Source organism: Canis lupus, chromosome 6, assembly GCF_048164855.1.
Source record: "Canis lupus baileyi chromosome 6, mCanLup2.hap1, whole genome shotgun sequence".
NCBI lineage: Eukaryota > Metazoa > Chordata > Mammalia > Carnivora > Canidae > Canis > Canis lupus.
The window spans coordinates 40,307,327-40,325,089 of record NC_132843.1 but is presented as its reverse complement, the minus strand read 5'-3'; the positions used below and the strand labels follow the sequence as shown (position 1 = coordinate 40,325,089).

The window sequence follows — 17,763 nt, the reverse complement described above, 5'->3', positions numbered from 1 at the left end:
GCAGGCTCGCTCCGCCGGGTCCCGGCTGCCAGAGCCACCCAGCAGGTGTCAAGGCTCCGGGACTGCAGAACTCCCCCTCCACCCACCCCCCCCTCCGCTGGCAGCGCGGCCCCACGTGAGTGAGTCCGCAGGGGCAATGGGAGAGCTCGGTCCCGGCCAACCATCCCCCTGTATTTTGGCCTTATTTCCCCAACAGACCTGTCCCCCCTCAGTTGTCAGGCTAAATATTTTGGCTTGGCGGGAAGGGCAGAGAGAGCCGGAGGTTCCAGCAAGCCAATCCGCTTGGCCCTGGGGCAGGGAGGGCGGGAGCTGGGCGCGGCTCCCATGCCCCGGAGATAGCCGGAGGAGGCCCCCCTGCCCCTCCCGACTCTGGGCCCCCGGCGGCTGCGGGTGTGGGTCGGGGACGCTCTCTCTCCCCGCCAGTCCTCGCAGCTCTCCAGGGCAGGCTTCTGTGCTGCGCTTGCTCCGGGTTGGTAGGCCTCCTGGACTGCCTTTTGCTGCGCACCCCTGCTGCCTTCCTCCCTCTGGAGGCCTCTCTGCGCCTCCTCTGCTGCCCTCAGCATCTCCATCTCCGTGCTAATCCCTCTGTCTCTGAGCTCAGACTGAGTCTCTATCTGCACCGCCTGTCACTGTCTTTGTGTCTCCTGCTGTATCTCTGTGTGGGATGCCCCCTCGGTGGGCCCCTACCCTTCCCTCCCTGCTGAAGCCCACATCTCTGTGGCCCTCAGGGCCTGCCAGACCCTGCTCCTCCCTGGAGCCATCTGCAGAAGTCAGAACCGGGACAATGGCAGTGCCCAGTCTGTGCCCATGGGTCGCATGCCTGCTGGTGATCCTCCTCTCCTTGGGATTTGGCCTGGACACACTAGAGGGTGAGTCCCCCAACACTGTCTCCGGGAGCCCCATCTTCACCCTCCCACATCCCCCAGCCAGCTGCGAAGCCAAACAACTGAGTGTCTAGACAGAACACATGTGTTAACCTCCTTGTAACATAAAGACTGGGGTTAGCTCTTGGAAGGACTTCCCACCAGCAAGGTCAGTCAGCTCCCCAGATAAACATGGTTTCCTCTCAGTTCCCTGCAATGTGAGAGGGGCCTTGACACAGAGGGATGAACAGATGTCCTCCATTCCTGCTTGTGGAACCGTGATCCCAGTAAGCCTCAATGAGAATGGCACAAGGGGGAGCATCTTGGGAGTCATTTCTAGAGCGACTGAATTCAACGGGCACAGGGATGGGATGGGTAGCTGATAACTGGACATCATGAGGTAACTGAACCCATTATGCAGACAAGGAACTGAGGTCCAAAAGGTTGGGAGGGAAAGCTGGCCTGGGGTCCCTGGCGCTGGCCCCAGGGCCTTATCCCCTAGCCCTCATACATACCTAGGGCCCATCCACTGGGAATGGGGGCTGCTTTTCATTAGTGCTGTGGGCCAACACTTCCCAAGAGCAGAGTCTGGAAGGGGAGGACCATAAAGACCAAGTGGCCCTTGTAGGTGTTCGGAGAGCCTGGGTGGGGGCAGAAGCTGAGCATGCAGGTTTCAAAAGGAGAAGGATTAAAAGCATGCCTTTCCCCAATGCCACCATTCCCTGCCAGACTGAGGCCGCTCAGGGTTCCAGTGCTCTGTGCCCACCTGAGGGGTCCTGGGACCCCTCAGACTCAGGGCTTCCTGGAGCAAGTCTAAGTCTCCCCTTCCTACAGAGACAGAGGGAAGATGCAAATGGGTTGGGGTGGGGGTGGTGGGTCCCCTGAAGAGTCCCAGTCAGGACGGCATTGCATGCAAGGACCAGCCCCTCCTGTTCTCCCCTGCTCTTTTCCACTGCTGTGCCAAGGCAGATGCCAGCCAGGAGCACCGTTGTCAGGAGGGAAGCACATCCCTGGGATGGGGTAGGGGCTGGCGTGTGGTTGTTTGCTCAGGGAACCCAGATGTTCCGTTCCCAGTGCTATGCACAGGGCCATGTCCTGAGGGGAGGCAAGCAAGGGTTAATCTGTGAAGGTCGTGGATTTGTTTTTCCAAATGACTCCCATCAGGGGAGCCCTAGAGAGGCAGGGGCATGATGGGAAGTGGCATGTGGGCGCCTTGTAGAGCCTGATTGGCCTTTGCCTGGAGGGCTACAAGTGTTTTCTCATCCTGTCTTGCACTTTTTGTGTGTGTGCTTGCTCAGACACACACACACACACACACACACACACACACTAACAGGGCAGAGCCAAGCACAGGGACCATTCACAACAGGGAGAAGATATGATGTAAGGCCCAGGGACTGGGCCTTGGTCTGTGGGAGATGCCGAGGGCCAGGCAGGAAGCAGGAGCTAGAGAGCCTAGAGGGCTTGAGTGGCCAGCTGAAGAATTCAGACTTGAGTCTTCTGCCATGGAAGGAAGGTATCGACGGGAGCAAAGTGAGAGTACATGGACCAGGTACCTAGCCCACTTAGGGGACTGGTCCTAGGGGCCTCAGGAAGAGAAGCCAGACACACCCTGGTCCCCAGGAGAGACGTGGACTTGGAAACCAAATGTCCATCAATTCAAACCACAGTCCCTAAAAAAAAAAAAAAACAAAACAAAACAAAAAAAACACACAAAACACAGTCCCTGAGTGCCTGGTGGGTCCAGCTCTGAACTGTGAGCACCACGCAGGGACAGTGCTGACCAGCAAAGGCCTAGCCCTCCAGAGATCCACTCCCTAGAGGATGACAAAAATGTAGATGGCGGTTGTGGGTGCTAGAGCAAATGCTGCCTACTCCAAAGGGGAAGTGATTAATTCAGGTCAGAGGATCAGGGAAGGTGGGCTTGACCTGCGGTTTTGGGACAAGAGCTGAGCCTTTGACCAGGCATCTAGCTCCCTCAGGCCGAGGAGGGAAGTGGGGTGTATGAAGCTCTGCTTTTCAGCTTCAGAACTCATTCATTTGTTCATGAAGTATGGACAGAGCACCAATTTTGTGCCAGGCACTATACCAGGCACCAAAGATATAGCAATGAGTTATACAAAGATACCTGCCCTTCTGGAGCTTCCAGTAAACAAAATAAGTCAATTATAAATTAGCCAGTGTTAAGATTTAAGCAGAAAAATTAAGTAGGGAGGGGGGTTGGAAGTGTTTAAAAGGAGGGGTCAGAGATGACCTCATTGAGGAGGGGACATCTGCGGAGACTTAAAGGAGGTGAGGGACCTTTAGAGGGAACAGTGTTCTGGCCAGAAGAAACAGAAGGTGCAAAGACCCCAGAGCAGAAGCTTGGCTGGCTTGTTTGAGGAACAGCAAAAAAGTCAGTGTGGCTGAAGAGAGGGAGGGGGCATGGGGTCAGAGAAGCTGTAGAGGCCTTGCCAGCTGAGGTAAGGACTTGAGCTTTCAGTTAGTCAGTCAGTGAGATGGGGGCCACCATGGGGTGGAGGACAAAGATCCATCCTGTTTTGAGAAGATCCCCTTGGCTCTACAGTGCAGAGCAGACGGGGGCGGGGGGACAAGGGTGGAAGTGGGGGGACCATCAAGGAAGCCACTGCTGTTTACCCAGGAGAAAGGGATGGTGCCAGCTGCAAAGGTAGTAACAAGTGGTTGGATATGCTGTCATTTAAAGGTTGAGCCCACAGGGTGGGGAGCAGAGGACGGGAGTCGAAGGAGACTCTGGATTCAGAGGAATGAAGTGGCAATGCCCTGAGGAGTGAGGCAGGCTGGGGAGGGAAGGGGAGCTCACGTTTGCCCACGTCCAACCTTCAAGCTGTCACAAGCCTCGAGCCTCGGAGACCCAGGGAGGAGGCCACAATAGAGCTCTGCTCCCAAGCAGGGTCCCCCTCCTCCAAAGCTGCCAGGGCAGGACCGGGTGCTCAGCCCACGGCGTGCTGATGGCTGCCTCTGACCTGTGCCCCCAGTGTGCCCCAGCCTGGACATCCGCTCAGAGGTGGCGGAGCTGCGCCGGCTGGAGAACTGCAGCGTGGTGGAGGGCCATCTGCAGATCCTGCTCATGTTCACGGCCACGGGCGAGGACTTCCGCGGCCTCAGCTTCCCGCGCCTCACTCAGGTCACTGACTACCTGCTGCTCTTCCGCGTGTATGGCCTGGAGAGCCTGCGGGACCTCTTCCCCAACCTCGCGGTCGTGCGTGGCGCCCGCCTCTTCCTGGGTTATGCGCTGGTGGTCTACGAGATGCCGCACCTGCGGGACGTGGGGCTGCCGGCGCTGGGGGCCGTGCTGCGTGGGGCCGTGCGGGTGGAGAAGAACCAGGAGCTCTGTCATCTCTCCACCATCGACTGGGGGCTGCTGCAGCCCTCGCCCAGCGCCAACCACATCGTGGGCAACAAGCTGCGTGAGGAGTGTGCCGACGTGTGCCCTGGTGTGCTGGGTGCCACCGGCCAGCCCTGCGCCAGGACCACCTTCAGTGGGCACACCGACTACAGATGCTGGACCTCCAGCCACTGCCAGAGAGGTAGGCACCAACCCAGAACACACGCGGGTGGCACCAGGAGCAGGGGGTGGGAGGGAGGGCTGGGCGGCCATAGGATGGCATGGGTCCCCACCACCCTGCAGCCCTTAATCCTCACTGGTCCTGTGAGACAGGTCCTCTCTCTGTTCCCATCTTGCACTTGAGGGAACAGAAGGTCAGAAAAGTTCAATAACTGAGTTAGCAGAAGGCTGTCAAGGGACTGGGCAGGACAGCATTTGGGAGTCAGGGAAAGGGGAAAGGACAGGTGCAGGGTGGGCAGGGCTGGCCCCAGGGCCAAGGCACAGGAACCCAATGGGGCAGCAGTTAAGTACAAAGCCAGACAGCCTGGGCCCCAGTGTCAGCTCTACTACTCTACTGGCTTTGTTCATGTAGTGTATCTGTGTCTGTTCCCTCAACTGTAGAATAATCACAGGGTTGTTATGAGCAATGAGCTGTCCTGTAATCACCAGAGCAGTGCCTGGGCCCTGGTGGGGGTTCTAGGTTCCAGGTGACCCCAGGCAGGCTAGCAGTATTGTCATGGGGCAGGGGTGGGGCGGGGGGGACAGGAGCTGGGTAGGAAAGGAGAGGAGGAGTGACCCAGGAAGGACAGAACAGGTGGGATCTTCTTTAGGAAGCCAGGCACATGGAGAGAAAACAGAAGGAAGGAAGCAGAGCAAAGGAGGGAAGCAATGTAAGGAAGGAATAGCAAGAGGAGGAAGCAGAAGTTACGGAGAGAAAAGGAAGATCTTCCAGAGGCTAGGAGCAGATCTGGGGTCCCCAATCCAGGGCTCCTTTGCCCCAAAGCCTGGGCAGCAGGGCAAAGGGTAACCAGATCCCTGCTGTATCTGCTAGGCCCCATCTCCCCATGCCTACCTGTTGGCTGTAAACACAGTGGCTGCGCGTCCTTTCTCATGTACAGTGTCAACACGCCCTGGCTGACCTCTACCATATGCCCTACTCCCACAGATGTTGGGCTGCCACCGGCCCCAAACCCACGCACTGCTGCTTGGGGCCACCTCCTGCCCAGGGCACAGAGCTGAAGAGGGTAGAGGCATGGGCAGGGCATGGGTGAAATGACCAGTGGCGCCCCCTCACTGCACACACTCCCAGGCCCACTGGCCGCAGGCCTCACTGCCCAGGAGAAGCTGGCAGGTTCCCCCTGGCACCATGCCCAGGGAGGATCTGTGCACCAGGCCTAGACGAGACAGTAGGCTGGGTAGAGGCAGCCCTGCTGGACAAGGTCACTTCTCTGTCCTGAGCTCTGACAACCCTGACCAGGCGCTGTGGGAGAGGGGAAGCCACAGAGCGGAGCCATGGTCCTTGTCCTCAAGAGCTTCATCTGAGGAAAAGGGGGCCAGTAACCATTGTCATTTGAGTTGGAGGAATTTGGATGCAGACTAATAATGCTATCCCAGGGGGAGGGGGTGGCGCCAGAACCAGTGGGGGAGGCCTAACCAAGCACTCTGTCCACAGTGTGTCCCTGCCCCCATGGGCTGGCCTGCACAGCTGGGGGTGAGTGCTGCCACACTGAATGCCTGGGGGGCTGCAGCCGGCCGGAAGACCCCCGCGCCTGCGTCGCCTGTCGCCACCTCTACTTCCAGGGTGCCTGCCACCGGGCCTGCCCTCCAGGCACCTACCAGCACGAGTCCTGGCGCTGTGTCACGGCAGAGCGCTGTGCCAGCCTGCGCTCTGTGCCCGGCCGCACCTCCATCTTTGGCATCCACGAGGGCAGCTGCCTGGCCCAGTGCCCTCCGGGCTTCACCCGCAACGGCAGCAGGTGAGTGTCAGGGGATGGGGGCATTCTTGGATCAGTGAGGAGGTCCACACTGGTCCAGGGCTCATTCCACATCCTCCACTTGCCCCTGCTAGCATGTTCTGCCACAAGTGTGAGGGGCTGTGCCCCAAAGAGTGCAAGGTGGGTACCAAGACCATCGACTCCACGCAGGCGGCACAGGACCTGGCGGGCTGCACCCACGTGGAGGGGAGCCTCATCATCAACCTCCGCCAGGGCTGTCAGTACCTTCCTCGGGCCCACACCTCTCCTCCTGGTCATGCCCCCTACAGTGACCCAGCTAAAGCACTGCTTTCCATCACCCCGGGTCCCAGTCCTGAGGGTCCCCCTCCTGGCACCCCTAGTCAGCACCTTCCCCCTACCCCCTCACCCCTGGCGGCCATACATACAGTTCCATCACTTTCCCCACCCTGCTCCAGCCCTGTCTTCCCCATTTCCAGACAACCTAGAGCTGGAGCTGCAACAGAGCCTGGGGCTGATAGAGACCATCACTGGCTTCCTCAAGATCAAGCACTCCTTTGCCCTCGTGTCCCTGGGCTTTTTCAAGAACCTCAAACTCATCCGAGGGGACGCCATGGTGGATGGGTAAGGGGCAGAAACAGCCTCTGACCAGCTCCCTCTATCACATTTCCTTCCTAACACTCCCACAACAGGGGGAAAGAGCATGGGCTCTGGAATCAGCTCTGCTGTGTGCTATTTGTGTGACACTGGGTAGGTTAACTTAACTTCTCTTGTCCTCAATTTTCTCATCTGTGAAATGGGATTCACATAACAGTACTTATTTCTTAAGACTGTCGTGAATATTACTTACATTGTTATGTGTAAAGCACTTAAAACAGTGCCGGAACACAGTGTACACTATACAAGTTATGGTGACATCAAACTGCGCATGGGTTGGCTATGTTCTGTGATACTCTCAGCTGCAGAGCAAGATGGCCTGGGTCTGAAACCTATCCCTGCCACCTACCAGTCAAGACCTATCTGTACCAGCTAGGATTTTCAAAATACAGAGTTATTTATTTATTTGTTTATTTGAGTGTGGGGGAGGGAACAGAGGGAGAAAATCTTTAGCAGGCTTCACACTTGGAGCCTGAGGTGGGGCTTGATCTCAGGACCCGGAGATCATGACCTGAGCCAAAATCAAGAGGGTGCTCAATGGACTGAGCCACCCAGGTGCCCCCAGAGAATTTTCTTAATGACCAACCAGCCAAGTGGTTTCTCATGTCTCCCCCAAACTAACATGGACCCCTAGGGGTGCCCACACTCCAGCTGGAGAAGCACAGCCCCAGGCTGAGTGCCCTCCTCCTCTGTGCTCCCAGCACAGCCTCTCTAGGAGGGACCCATGGGGCACCCCTGTTCCCCACCCCTCGCCCCCACCTCCCTGCAGCACACGGCGCCTCGACCTTCCCCAGGAACTACACCCTGTATGTGCTGGACAACCAGAACCTACAGCAGCTGGGGGCCTGGGTGGCTGCGGGGCTCACCATTCCCGTGGGCAAGATATACTTCGCTTTCAACCCTCGCCTCTGCTTGGAGCACATCTACCGCCTGGAAGAGGTGACCGGCACGCGGGGACGGCAAAACAAGGCTGAGATCAACCCCCGCACCAACGGAGACCGCGCCGCCTGTAAGGCCCAATGCCCCAACCCCGGAGACGGGACGCCCAGAATCCCCAGGCGCGCACACTGAAAGACCTCCGACACGCACCAGGGCGGGAGGGGACATTTGACGGGGACAACGTGATAGGTTCTCTAACGAGGCCGCGTGGGGAGTGGCACCCGCGGGGTCAGAGTGGAGACGCGGGAGTAGGCGACTCAGGTGGAGACGAAGGCGGCTGACAGTAGGTGTTGGCCCCCCGCCCCGCCCAGGCCAAACTCGCACCCTGCGCTTCGTGTCCAACGTGACGCAAGCTGACAGCATCTTGCTGCGCTGGGAGCGCTACGAGCCGCTGGAGGCTCGGGACCTGCTCAGCTTCATCGTGTACTACAAGGAGTCGTGAGTGCCGGGGCGGGGCCAGGGCGGGCGGGGCGGGGCGGGGCCAGAACCACGTGGGGCGGGGGCGGGGCCAGAGCCCCCTTGGAGCCGGGCCAGGACATGCTGGGGCGGGGTCGGAACCAACCAGGCCAGTCTGTTCCCAAAAGCGTTCGGGTGAGAGCAGGGTGCAGCGAGGCTGTAGAGAAGCAAGAAGCGGGGACCCCGAAGTCTCACTCCCTTGTAGGGCCCATGTCTGGCTCTCCCCTCACTTTATTCACCTCTCCGTGCCTCAGTTTCACCTCACCAGTGAAATGGAAGGTCAGAACTTCTGAGAGATCAAGAGAGGCGCCCTCCTGGGAAGGCTTGGATAATTAAACTTCAATTCACTATGCTAATGTTCCGTACTGACCACACGCTCCTGCCCCAGCAGCGGTTTGGGGAGTACCCACTAATTTGGCCGGTTTTATCCGTAGCTCTGCCAGCATTTCATTAAAGTCTGAGGAGGGGAGTCAGCAGCAACAGCCAAGGACAAAGGGCTGCTCTTTTCTTTGGAGAAAGCGTACTGACCATAGCAGGAGGGATAGTGGTTAGACCACAGGAAAGATTTCTCCAAAAGGATGGCTAGGAATCAAAACTAAAATTCTCAGAGGAGAGGTGGGCTTGGGATGGCAAGCTGGGAGTGCAGCAGTAAGGAGTACTCCCGTCCTGGTAGACAGAAGATGGGAGCCACCTGGCTTGGAAGCATTCCTGTGAACTAAAACTGAGAGGTATTAGTTTCCCACTAGCACAGGGGCCTGGCATGGGAGGAAAGGGAGAAGTCAATGGTGGGAGGCTGGCTCAATGGCCAAGGCTCTCCTGAGCTTCAATGGTAGGTGCAGGTCTCCAGCATGGGAAGCTAGAGGGTTTGCTAACTACAAATTCTTGGGTCCCACCCTCATAGATTCTGATTCAGTTAGTCCTGGAGAGCCTGTGAATCTGCATTTCTAACAAGCTCACAGGTAATCCTGAATCTTCTGGTCGATGGACCACACTTTGAGGAGCACTAACATGGGCTGGCAGTGTGCATCCCCTGCCTGGCTTGTGCAACTCACAATCCACACAACTATATCCACCTGCCTCTGGGCTCAAAAGATAGAGAATCTTAGGGGTCCTTCAGGAAGTTCCCCTAGCATCACTGCCTTGCAGCCTGGCTGTAGCTATGCTCACTCAGACATGCTGTGGGTCCTGTCTCAATCCCAGCTCTGAGCATACTCAGTGAGTGAGTGCTCCCCAAAAGCAGGATGCCTTCATGCATACTGGAAAAAGAATGATAATGACAGTCTCAGAGAGGAGGGGTTGCTAGAAACCGGGGTGGGGCTCCCCTCAGCTCCAGGGATATGGTTTGCAGCCCATTCCAGAATGCCACAGAGCACACAGGTCCAGATGCCTGTGGAACCCAGAGCTGGAACCTGCTGGATGTGGAGCTGCCCTTAAGCCGCACCCAAGAACCCGGGGTAACTCTAGCACCCCTCAAGCCCTGGACACAATATGCAGTGTTTGTACGGGCCATCACACTGACCACTGCTGAGGACAGCCCCCACCAAGGAGCCCAGAGCCCCATCGTCTACCTCCGAACCCTGCCTGCGGGTAGGCTGAAGACTCTGAAGGGGGTGGGAGCTAGATGCCCAAGTCCTAATGAGAATGAGGGAACCCAGCACCCAAAATAGAGAAGCTGGGTTGCTGAACACCTGGCCCCTGGAGATTGGGAAGCCAGATGCTTGAGTCCTAGAAAGAACAGGGGGCATTCGCCTAGATCCTAGGGAAGCTGTGGCTGGGTTGTGCAGGGGGACTTGAGCCAATTCAAGGGCCTTGGAGGAACATGATAGGAGGGCCAGGATTCTGAGTTCCAGGAAGGGGAGGTTGAGGGTCAGGGATGCTTGGACCTCAAAGAGGAGCCCATTACTGGACAGGACTTGAAAGGGGGATCCACCTCCCCTCAGCCACACCCTACTTACTTCCCCAGCGCCCACTGTGCCCCAGGACGTCATCTCCACGTCCAATTCCTCGTCCCACCTGCTCGTGCGCTGGAAGCCACCGATTCAGCGCAACGGGAACATCACCTACTACCTGGTGCTGTGGCAGCGTCTGGCGGAGGACGGCGACCTCTATCTCAACGACTACTGCCACCGCGGTGCGCGGGGAGCAGCCCGGGCCTGAGGGTCGGGGGCGCTGGCCCGGGGCGCTGTACCAGCGTCTGACCGGGTCTCTCCCCGCGCCGCGCCAGGCCTGCGGCTGCCCACCAGCAACAACGACCCGCGCTTCGACCGCGAGGACGGTGAACTCGAAGCCGAGATGGAGCCGGGCTGCTGCCCTTGCCAGCACCCACCGCCTGGGCAGGTCCTGCCGCCGCTGGAGGCGCAAGAGGCCTCGTTCCAGAAGAAGTTCGAAAACTTCCTGCACAACGCCATCACCATCCCCAAGTGCGGCGGGATCCGGGGGCAGGGCGGGCTCGGGGGGAGGGGAGGGGCGGGTCTCGCTGGGCAGGGGGATGGGGCGGGGCCTGAGCCGGCCCTCCTCGGTCTCCCCAGGTCCCCCTGGAAGGTGACGTCCGTCAATAAGAGCCCTCAAAGGTGAGCCGGGCGGGACTGAGGGCGGGGGGAGGGGGGCCGGGGCGCGGCCGTGCGTCTGACTCGCGCACTCCCCAGACACGCGGGGAGGCACCGCCGGGCGGCCGGGGCGCTCCGGCTTGGGGGCAACAGCTCGGATTTCGAGATCCAGGAGGACAAAGTGCCCCGGGAGCGAGCAGTGTTGAGTGGTCTGCGCCACTTTACGGAATATCGTATCGACATCCACGCCTGCAACCACGCGGCTCACACCGTGGGCTGCAGCGCGGCCACGTTCGTCTTCGCGCGCACCATGCCGCACAGTAGGTGTCCCCGCTCGTGCCACCGGCTCAAGAACTCTACCCACTTAATGCTCCAACTAGCAAGTGGGACCTCTGGATCAGTCCACAGCCTGGCTCTCCTCCCAGTTCCCATAAGTCCCGAGCTTCCTGGACACCCCCTCCCCCGTTTAGCCCCCTTGCGTTTGATCCTGACTCTGAAACAGTGGGGTTGGGCTGGCTGATGCCCTCTCCCACAGGAGAAGCTGATGGCATCCCAGGGAAGGTGGCCTGGGAGGCAGCCAGCAAAAGCAGTGTCCTCCTGCGCTGGCTGGAGCCACCTGACCCCAACGGACTCATCCTCAAGTATGAAATCAAGTACCGCCGCTTGGGAGAGGTAGGTACCCCAGGAGGACCCCCAAACCTGGACCCAAGTAGTGCCTCCATCCTCTTCCCAGCCAGCTCTTCTGTATTGCCCCCAGGAGGCCACAGTGCTATGTGTGTCCCGCCTACGATATGCCAAATTTGGGGGTGTCCAGCTGGCCCTGCTGCCCCCTGGAAACTACTCCGCCAGAGTTCGGGCAACCTCGCTGGCTGGCAACGGCTCCTGGACAGAAAGTATCGCTTTCTACGTCCCAGGCCCAGGTAGACATGGCCTCTGTCCCAGACCTGCGCTCCCATAGTCCCAGCTGGGGCCCCAGCCACATTGCCTGTGGTGGAAACCACAGGAACCGGGTGGCCACTCCACCCCCATTCCTCCCCTGTTCTCACTTCCCCGGTGAAAACAGAATTGTCTTCTACCCTCTGACTTCTCCATCTTTGACTCTACCATCTGCTGCCCTCTGACCACCAGAGGAGGAAGACTCCGGGGGGCTGCACGTCCTTCTCACTGTCACCCCCGTGGGGCTCATGCTGTTCATCATTCTTGCCGCCCTCGGTTTCTTCTACGGCAGGAAGAGGTGACGATGCACAGGTTCCCACCCCCTTCTCCCCCAGCCCTCTCACAAGGTCAGTGCCACCTGCGGGTGGTATATGAGACAGCACAGAGGATGTTCCTTAGAAGCAATAACTCATCCCCTGGGGCAGCTTGGAGGAGACACACCTCTCAGTCTAGGTGACCGACTCCACCCATTTGCCGGGACTTTTCCCCTACCTTACCAGTGGAGGTCCCACCTCCTGAGACTCCCCAGTCTAGGCACACTGGGACTATTAGTCCTCATGTTCTCAGTCAATAAAGTGGGAGAAGAGACAGGAGACTCACTGTGTGCCCTGGGATAGTTGGTGCCAGATGCCCCTGCGGCTGAACACAAGAGGGAAAAGGAGGCAGGCTTCTAAGGACTACCTGAGGAGGCAGGAACTGCCCTCTTCCTGTGCTCCCTATTACCAGCCTGTCCAATCCCAGATCCCAGGACAAGGACCAAGACCAGCTTGGAAAGTCATCCTGATCAGGGATGGGAGGGAGTATGGTCAGTAACTTCCCTCCTCCTTGCAGTACCCTCTTTCTTGTCTTCTGACATTGCTCCTTCCTTCCTGAGGACAATTCCTCACCTCCCCTTGCAGAAACAGCACCCTCTATGCCTCAGTGAATCCGGAGTACTTCAGCGCCTCTGATAGTAGGTCTGGGAGTGGGTGGACAGGTGTGTGGACAGAAGGGGAGGAGATATTCTTAGAGAAGACAGCCTTGGGACCCAAGCCCTTCTGAAGAGGAGAGAGGTGGGTTGGGGCGTGGCAGAGAGCAGTGTTCTCTCCTGGTGACCCCACCTCCTCTTAGTGTACATCCCTGATGAGTGGGAGGTGCCTCGGGAGCAGATCTCCATAATCCGAGAGCTGGGCCAGGGCTCCTTTGGGATGGTATATGAAGGCCTGGCACAAGGACTAGAGGCTGGAGAGGAGTCCACACCCGTGGCCCTGAAGACAGTGAATGAGTTGGCCAGCCCACGAGAACGCATTGAGTTCCTCAAGGAAGCTTCTGTCATGAAGGCATTCAAGTGTCACCATGTGGTAAGGGATGCTAGGGGACATTGCCAAGGTAGGGTCATAACTAGGATGAAAGTCATATGATAAGAAGGAAAGGGCCAAGGATGAGATCAGGGTACCATCAAGGTCAGGGTTAGGAATATGGTTAAGGTCCTAATTGAGGTAAAATTCATGGTTAGGATTAGAGTCAAAACCAGGTCATGCTGGGGCCATGGTAGAATTATGGCTAGGGCTGAGATCAGTCATGGGTGGGGGTCAATATTGAGTGTTCAGATCATTATTAGGATCATGATAAGGCTCAAGGTCAGAATTGGAATCGTGAAGATTGGAATGATAGTTATGATCAAGGTCATGGGTTAGAGTTAGGGTCATTGTTAGATCAGGATTAGGGTTATGGCCATGGTTGGGTTTAGGGTCCGGGTTGGTGTCTGGCTCAGGTTGTGGTCACAGCAGGTCAACATTTTGGCCAGCTGGTCAAGGGGACCTGGGTAGACCTGCAACCAGACTCTTTGTCCATCCCAGGTACGTCTCCTGGGTGTTGTGTCTCAAGGCCAGCCAACTCTGGTCATCATGGAGTTAATGACTCGTGGGGACCTCAAGAGCCATCTTCGATCTCTGCGGCCTGAGGCAGAGGTAGAGACCAGGAGTACCCTGAGCAAAGGGGCTGAGGGAGTTGGAGAAGACTTGGGCACAGTTGGAAGGGGGGATCCCTGAGCAGGAGTCCAAGCTCTAGGTACCCTTGTCACCAGCCCCCTCTCTTGGCTCTAGAACAACCCTGGGCTCCCACGGCCAGCACTGGGAGATATGATCCAGATGGCTGGTGAGATTGCAGATGGCATGGCTTACCTCGCTGCCAACAAGTTTGTGCATCGAGACCTGGCAGCCAGAAACTGCATGGTGTCCCAGGACTTCACCGTCAAGATTGGGGGTACAGGGGGATCCCTGGGTGGCTCAGCGGTTTGGCGCCTGCCTTTGGCCCAGGGCGCGATCCTGGAGACCCAGAATCGAGTCCCACATCGGGCTCCCAGCATGGAGCCTGCTTCTCTCTCTGCCTCTCTCTCTCTCTCTCTCTGTCTATCATAAATAAATAAATTTTAAAAAAGGATTTAAAAAAAAAGATTGGGGGTACAAGGGTGCCAGGCGGGTGGGGGGCAGCCTGGGGAGTAGAGCAACTCTTCTTAAGCTAAGCTAGGAGACCCAGGCCTGGCCCACAGCTCTGTCCCTGACAGCCCCCACCCTGGATCTCAGCCTTCTTCCAAGGCCAGAGGGGTTGTAGTGGGGTGATCTCTGAGGTTCTTTGAGCCCTTACCTCTGGGATTCTTGGAGGCCAGGAAGGAGGAGAGGGCTGGGAGAAGTATCCCGGGGGCAGGGGCTGGTGTGTGGTCCTGCCGCCCCATACCTGCCCACCTTTGCTTTCCAGACTTCGGGATGACTCGAGACGTGTACGAGACAGACTATTACCGCAAGGGCGGGAAAGGGCTGCTGCCCGTGCGCTGGATGGCCCCCGAGTCCCTCAAAGATGGAATCTTCACCACACATTCGGATGTTTGGTGGGGCCTGGCTGGAGCGGAGGGCTCAGGGGATGTGGAGGCGGGGTCCGGGGAGAGGCCTGGGTGCACTGAGCAGCATGCAAGGTGCTGGCTGGGCTTAGGCCCTTCTGCGTGTCCTCCAGGTCCTTCGGGGTGGTGCTCTGGGAGATCGTGACCCTAGCTGAACAGCCCTACCAGGGTTTATCCAACGAGCAGGTGCTCAAGTTTGTCATGGATGGTGGGGTCCTGGAGGAGCTGGAGAGCTGTCCCCTTCAGCTGTAAGTCACTCTTGCCCCACCCCTCCCTCATCGCTGCTCTGTCTACCCTGCCCTGCCACCATGATTCTGGCCTGCCTCCTCTGTCCACTGGTCCCCAGCTCTGAGGCTTCCTCCTCTAAATCCCCACTATAACTATTTACCCCCTTTGGCCCTCCCAACGGAGTCCCCCATGGTCCCCCTTGTGCCAGCTGGCCTCTCATGCTGCCCCCACCCCACCAGGCAAGAACTGATGAGCCGCTGCTGGCAGCAGAACCCACGCCTGCGGCCCACCTTCACCCACATCCTGGACAGCATTCGGGGGGAACTGCGGCCCTCTTTCCGCCTCTTTTCCTTCTATTACAGCCCAGAGTGCCAGGGGAGCCAGGGGGCCCTGCTGCCTAATGCCAAACCCAACTCCCTACCAACCCCAGAAGGGGCTCCCTCAGACTGCATGCCCCAAAATGGGGGTCCAGGGCACTGAGGGGACCCTTTCCCAGGATGTCTGGCCTCCCCGGGGGGTGAACCAGATTGGGCCAGAGAGCAGGAGAGGAAAGATGGGGTGGGTGTGTGTGTGGGGGCGGGGTCAGAGCAGACTCACTGTAAGGATTTTCTCAGGAGTCTGAATTCTCTTCGAGAGAGTGAGCAAGGTCACAGCAGGAGGAGTGGACCAGAGGTCCAGGCCCTGAGTAGGAGCCCCTACTCAGACTGGAAAGAGGGGCTCACCTATCCAGAAGGCAGGGTCCAGAGAACCACATCCTCAGCTTTGGGTCTCCTGTGGACGTCTGAGGCCATCAACACACTTGAAACCAGAAGAGCAACCTGCATCAGGCCTAGAAGCCTCCCTGTCCATGTTTGGGATGCTGGGGATGAGGTGTCCACACCACTACCCTCGTCTTGGTGTCTCCCCTCCTCCCCCCTGCCTCATGCATCAGTTGGTGTGGGGAGAATCCAGAGGCCTGGGTGAGCACCGTCCCAAACTGGCCCCGAGGCCTGCCTCACTACTTCCTCTCCTTTGCTATACCCAGGGACCCCCCATGTTTGGTGCTCCTCCTCCCTTGTCCCCAGGGGCATCCCCTGGTGCAGATTCACCCCTTCTCCCAGGCCCTTCCTCTGGACCTCCCTCCTACCCTCGGATGATTGAGGCTTTAAGAGCCTTGTTTCCTCCCTGCCCTCTGCCCTGCCCCCCACCCCTGCCTCTCACGGGAGGGCTGGAGAAGACACAATAAATGCTGAGGTCTGTTTGTGCCCTGGTCCAGGGCAGCCCATTATCTCTCCATCTATATGGTGTTAACACTGGCTGAACTTCCTCCCTCCCTCTTTGGGGACTTGACACGGTGACCCTGAGACAGGGACAAGGATAAATACACTGCTGTCAAGCCCCACCTCTGTGAGGACCCAAACAGCCAGGGTCGCCATGACAGGGAAGCAGGACCGCCCCCCTTTTATCTGCAGCTGGGCTAGGGTGGTCAGAGGTGGTGGGGCCCAGCAGGGAAGCTTTGCATCTGGCCCCCAGCCTCACCCCAACCCGTTCCCCATGCGTCATCTTTGGGTACCCCGTTTCATTTCCTGGGGTCTCATAGGACAGATGAGGTGGGCAGAACAGGGGGTGGGGAGGGACCCAATGACCAGTTGGCGCTGGATGCCCCTGGCCAAGGCAGGAACACACATCAGAGCAGAGTCTGTGCGTCTGGCTCCCTTCGATTACCAGGAACAGAGATGCCCCAGAGGCATGCAGCAGAGCCCAGGGGAGTTCATTTCCAGGCTCTTATGCCCTCGCCATCAGGGCATTTCAGGAGAACTGTAGATAAAGGACATAAAATCCTGGTGAGGAGGATGGCAGCAGAAGGGGCTGGGCAGGGCTCAGCATTCTGTACCAGTGTCTCCTGTGTCCAGCCTTGGGGCCAAGCTCTCGTGCTCCACACACTCCACACGCTCCACACACCAGAGGCTGGGGAGATTTGCACTTCTGAACGTGCTTGCTCACTCCTGCCCTGCAAACCACGGTCCTGAAGGCGGGGCCTGAGCAGAGTGGGCTCGAGCCTGTGTGAGACTATCTCTGCGACAGTGATTACATCCCATGTACTACCGCCCTGGCAGGGTCAGGGTGGGCAGCAAGGGTCCCCGGCCCACCGACCACAGTCCTGCCCCTGCCTGCCATCAGTGGCTGAAGCAACAGTGACCCCTAATGGTTGCTGATGGAACCACAGCTTAGGGAAAAGGAATGGGGGAGGTTCTCTCCTTGACTGGCTAGTCCCTGAGGCCTCCAGCAGAGGAGAAGGAGGGATGATCCACAGAGGAGCCCCAGAGGGAGACCCACACCCAGCACAGCGCACGCAGGCACATCTGCACTCGCGTGGTGGGGTCAAGCCCTCTCCCGCCACCCACACCCCTACCTGCACAGTACTGGATATTGTGCCCCCAGAGGTGCTGGTCATCTAGATGTGAGATGCTGAAGGAAGGGATCAAAAGTTGAAGAAAAGAGGGCTTCAAAATGCTGTCTCTGCTCAATCTCTAAAGATGAGCAGGGGGAGCATCTTGTTGAGTACGGGGAGCACGGCCAGGGGGAGGCTCTCGGTGAAGCTCTGGGAGCATAGTCAGGAGCTTGAGAACAAATCTTCAGCTACCCCTGATGCCTGACAGAAGTAGGGTCTCAAAGGGGCTGCGTGGCAAAGAGTTCCACCATCTTTGCTGTGGCCAAGGGACAGGAGTTCAGAGTGGGTGTGGTGAGGAGCAAGGGGAGCACCCTGCCCTAACTCAGGGGTATCCACCCTTCTCCAAAGCCAGGAGATTAACCCCTGCTTGGAACCTTGGCCAGAGGCAGACACTGCAGCCCCAATATTGGATACTGAGCGTTTCCCATTCGGGTCCTGGGAAGGTAGGACATCTGGCCAGTTCGGCTTCTTGGGCGAGGCCCCCACCACATTCCTCACTCCCACCACAGCAGGGAAGAGAAGACAGGGGGCCAG

At 58.3% G+C, this 17,763-nt stretch overlaps 1 protein-coding gene across 2 annotated transcripts; it reads left to right on the top strand.

Moving 5' to 3' along the window:
* Window positions 1-353: 353 nt before the first annotated feature.
* INSRR (insulin receptor related receptor) lies at window positions 354-16,057 on the top strand. 2 transcript variants are annotated; one of them, XM_072830025.1, is made up of 23 exons: window positions 354-469; window positions 729-869; window positions 3,860-4,411; window positions 5,882-6,185; window positions 6,278-6,420; window positions 6,641-6,785; window positions 7,613-7,827; window positions 8,069-8,195; window positions 9,562-9,800; window positions 10,177-10,344; window positions 10,438-10,633; window positions 10,742-10,783; window positions 10,859-11,079; window positions 11,295-11,431; window positions 11,517-11,679; window positions 11,888-11,993; window positions 12,595-12,647; window positions 12,806-13,035; window positions 13,534-13,644; window positions 13,780-13,939; window positions 14,432-14,561; window positions 14,684-14,818; window positions 15,413-16,057. In XM_072830025.1, the coding sequence occupies exons 2-23, from the start codon at window positions 785-787 to the stop codon at window positions 15,759-15,761; spliced, it is 4,011 nt and encodes a 1,336-aa protein (XP_072686126.1). In that variant the 5' UTR covers window positions 354-469; window positions 729-784; the 3' UTR covers window positions 15,762-16,057. The 2 variants fall into 2 exon arrangements, with proteins under 2 accessions (XP_072686126.1, XP_072686127.1); XM_072830026.1 differs by having other exon boundaries at window positions 15,038-16,057.
* The last annotated feature ends 1,706 nt before the right edge of the window (window positions 16,058-17,763 follow it).

Excerpts from the sequence above, each read along its gene's own strand:
- INSRR (XM_072830025.1), top strand. The coding sequence starts at position 785 with ATGGCAGTGCCCAGTCTGTGCCCATGGGTCGCATGCCTGCTGGTGATC. Across the intron at positions 10,784-10,858 it reads GTCAATAAGAGCCCTCAAAG|ACACGCGGGGAGGCACCGCC; the intron begins GTGAGCCGGGCG and ends CGCACTCCCCAG. Across the intron at positions 12,648-12,805 it reads GTACTTCAGCGCCTCTGATA|TGTACATCCCTGATGAGTGG; the intron begins GTAGGTCTGGGA and ends ACCTCCTCTTAG.